The following is a 2,850-nucleotide window of genomic DNA, read 5'->3' on the forward strand; positions in this document are numbered from 1 at the left end:
TTCCGAGGGGACAAAGACGGGCAGAGACACATCTGGACTGAAACCAGAAAGCAGAGTCCACACTTGTGCTTCAGTTACACAGACGGGGTCCAATCCGGTGGGTGACCTACACCTGTGAAAAGCAACAAAAGCCACCTGGTGGCTCAGGTCACTTCCAACAGTCATCCTCGGTTCCTCCTTCTGCCTCCTCTTATACAACCCTCACCCCCCGCCCGACCAAACCACGGCCCTTTGGGAAAATCTCTCAAAACTCCATCTCGACCCGGGATCGAGCCCATCGACTTCATCCCCGACTCGTCATCATCCCGACAGGCCCGATCATGGGACACGTGGCTTTAGACGGACAAAGGGGCAAGAAGCTGAATGGGTACCGTGTGTGTCTGGTGGCATGGCACCAGGGCACACAGTTTTGTTGGGCGAAAACACTGCCGTGAGGGAACCCCTAGAAAGCAAAACCATAAATGAAAGACATTTCTTTCAGAGTATTTCCCCTCTAAACAGGAAGAAATAGTTAAACTGAAACCAGTTCGTACCTGTCTTAGTTTCTCCTTATGCTTTTCAACTTGGGCGTTTAATTCTTCTTGCATTTTCAGGCGAGCAGCTGCTAAAGCCTCTTGACGTTTTACGACAACATCAGGTTCTAAAATGACAAAGAGTTTGTGCCGAAGCACCTTGTATAACATAAAATGGAAACTCTTGAGAGTCCATATGATTAGGAGTGTACAAAAGTACAGATGTCGCACAGGGCAAAAATGTTTTGACATGAATAATTCTACCCTTCTGCATATACTTTGCTGCTCACGGGGCCAGAGGACCGTCCCCCCCAGTCTTAACTCTAGTTAAATATCCACAGCTCCAGAAACTTCTATTAGAGCACGCTTCTGGGCTCCCTCGGCGATTTGAATTCAGAAAGTCTGGGATAGGCTCCCGTGACTGAAATATCACGGATATTTCAATGGATATTGAAATACAGTTGTGAATCTTGCATAAGATGCAGGATTCAGTCTCAGTATATCCATCGGGAATATACTGAGACTACATTCCGTGACCTGGACACCTCCCAACACCCCGTCTCTAGGCAGACCAGAATTCTAGAAGACCACCAAGGAAAGATAAAGTTGTCCTGATCATCAGCCATCACGTAATTAGCCCAGATCCCTGTTTCTACAGAAAAGAAAAATCCTTCCAGCTAGCATTCATAGAAATGAGCGTCCCGCTTTACCTGTTTTTATCCGGTTTACGAAACAAAGTAAAATTATATAAACGCACCATAAAGTTCTCTATCTGTTCATCTGTTAAGGGGGCGACTACACAGTGGTGTGACTCATTTTTCTAAGAAGGAAAAATCAGAACTTATAAATTCGCACTGTTGCCTTTCAAAGCCTAAGTGATCACCATTACCTACAGACAGCTAATGGTGGGGAAAAGCCACTTAACTGAACCCACATAGAACAGGGGTCAAAATGCTGTGATCCAACTAGCACAGGGGTCTGTGGGTGTGTGTGGAGGCAGAGATGACTGGAACTTTAACAACAAAAACAAAACGAGAGTTCTATTTAATAGAAATGTGAATTTCAGTAACATTTCTGTCGGGTCATTCTTAGAATCAATCAGTCAAGTGTAGCTTTTTTCGACCTAATTTTTCTAATGAAACTGAACAGCGCAACGCTTTTCACTGCACATTTACGTTCTGCAGGGCTTCATAAAAACAATCCTCTTTTGATGTGTCTGTTCTACCATCGACTGACAGATCTATTCTTTGGTTGTCGGCACTTCACTCGAGATGGCTGTAACAGGTGACTGAAGCTGTTCCCAAACACCACTGTCATCCACTTCGGGAAATCCTGCATCTTATGCAAGATTCACAACTGTATTTGGCAGTTTATTGTTGCATGTACGGCCAAGAATCAAAAAGGCTGAGAAGGGCAGGACAGGAGGGTTTTACGAGGGGAGAGGTATATTTGAGTGAAGAGATTTCCTAAGTCTTTCCACTAATGACTACTTCTGTATTATGACATTCTCTTTCCTGCCCAACCTCAGTAACCATGGTGACAACTCAGATGAATGAGGATTTGTATTTATTTAATTATGCTGCTGTTTTCAAAGCGTTTAACATTTCTTTTGGTTATAGCCTCAGAAACTATAGCTTCTACCTAGTAAAACGGCTAGTAAAACAATTTCAGAGAGAATGAGTTTTGAAAAGCACCTAGTATGATTTGAAATTAGATCTGATGAGTAAGTCGTGAAAATCGAAACGCAGTGGATGTGGAAAAACTACAGCTGGGTTCCTCATCACCCACAAAGGTCTGAACCCTGGACAGAACTAAGATTTAGCAGGCAGACCCACGAACACGGAGAAGCTGACATTTTCATCTTAATCCACCCTATAAATAAAAACCTTTCGACGAGATATGCAGTGGGTTCTCTACACACCAGCGGGTATATGTTTTCCATCTCATCTTAAAATCTCTGAAATTAAAAGTCTATCGCACATTCGCCAAATTCAATTTCCGAAGCATAAAATGCTTTTTTTTTTTCTCCCCATACAGATCAGAATCACGTACTTGTCAATCTTAACAACCGACTTAACTTTTAAATACTCACAAAAGGAGGTGTAAAGCCACTGGCTTCATGTGATAACGGGGTACTCACCCACAGCGGCCGCAGCTCGGTCCAGCTGCCTCTGCCTCAAGGCCCTCAGCCGGGTGGAAAGCTTCTGAAAGCCCACGTAGAGAAGGATGCAGCTGAAGACAATGTACCAGCCATAGGTGGCCAGCAGGGAGCCCACTGAAAAAGCAGAAAGCAGTTTTCAAGAAACTAAAAACGAGACTACGATTGGACTTTTCCATC

General features: G+C 44.0%; 1 protein-coding gene across 1 annotated transcript in view; it reads right to left on the minus strand.

The window, feature by feature from the left end:
- The window catches only part of SELENOS (selenoprotein S), a 14,636-nt gene extending 11,829 nt beyond the window's left edge, over positions 1 to 2,807 (minus strand). The window contains exons 1-2 of the mRNA XM_023525100.1: positions 2,653 to 2,807; positions 534 to 640 (exon numbers count right to left, since the gene is read on the minus strand). Coding sequence (XP_023380868.1) covers positions 534 to 587 — 54 coding nt within the window. The 5' untranslated portion in view covers positions 588 to 640; positions 2,653 to 2,807. The remainder of the gene's footprint in view (positions 1 to 533; positions 641 to 2,652) is intronic.
- Positions 2,808 to 2,850: the final 43 nt, after the last annotated feature.

This window comes from Pteropus vampyrus, unplaced genomic scaffold (genome assembly GCF_000151845.1).
Source record: "Pteropus vampyrus isolate Shadow unplaced genomic scaffold, Pvam_2.0 Scaffold525, whole genome shotgun sequence".
NCBI classification, from domain to species: Eukaryota; Metazoa; Chordata; class Mammalia; order Chiroptera; family Pteropodidae; genus Pteropus; species Pteropus vampyrus.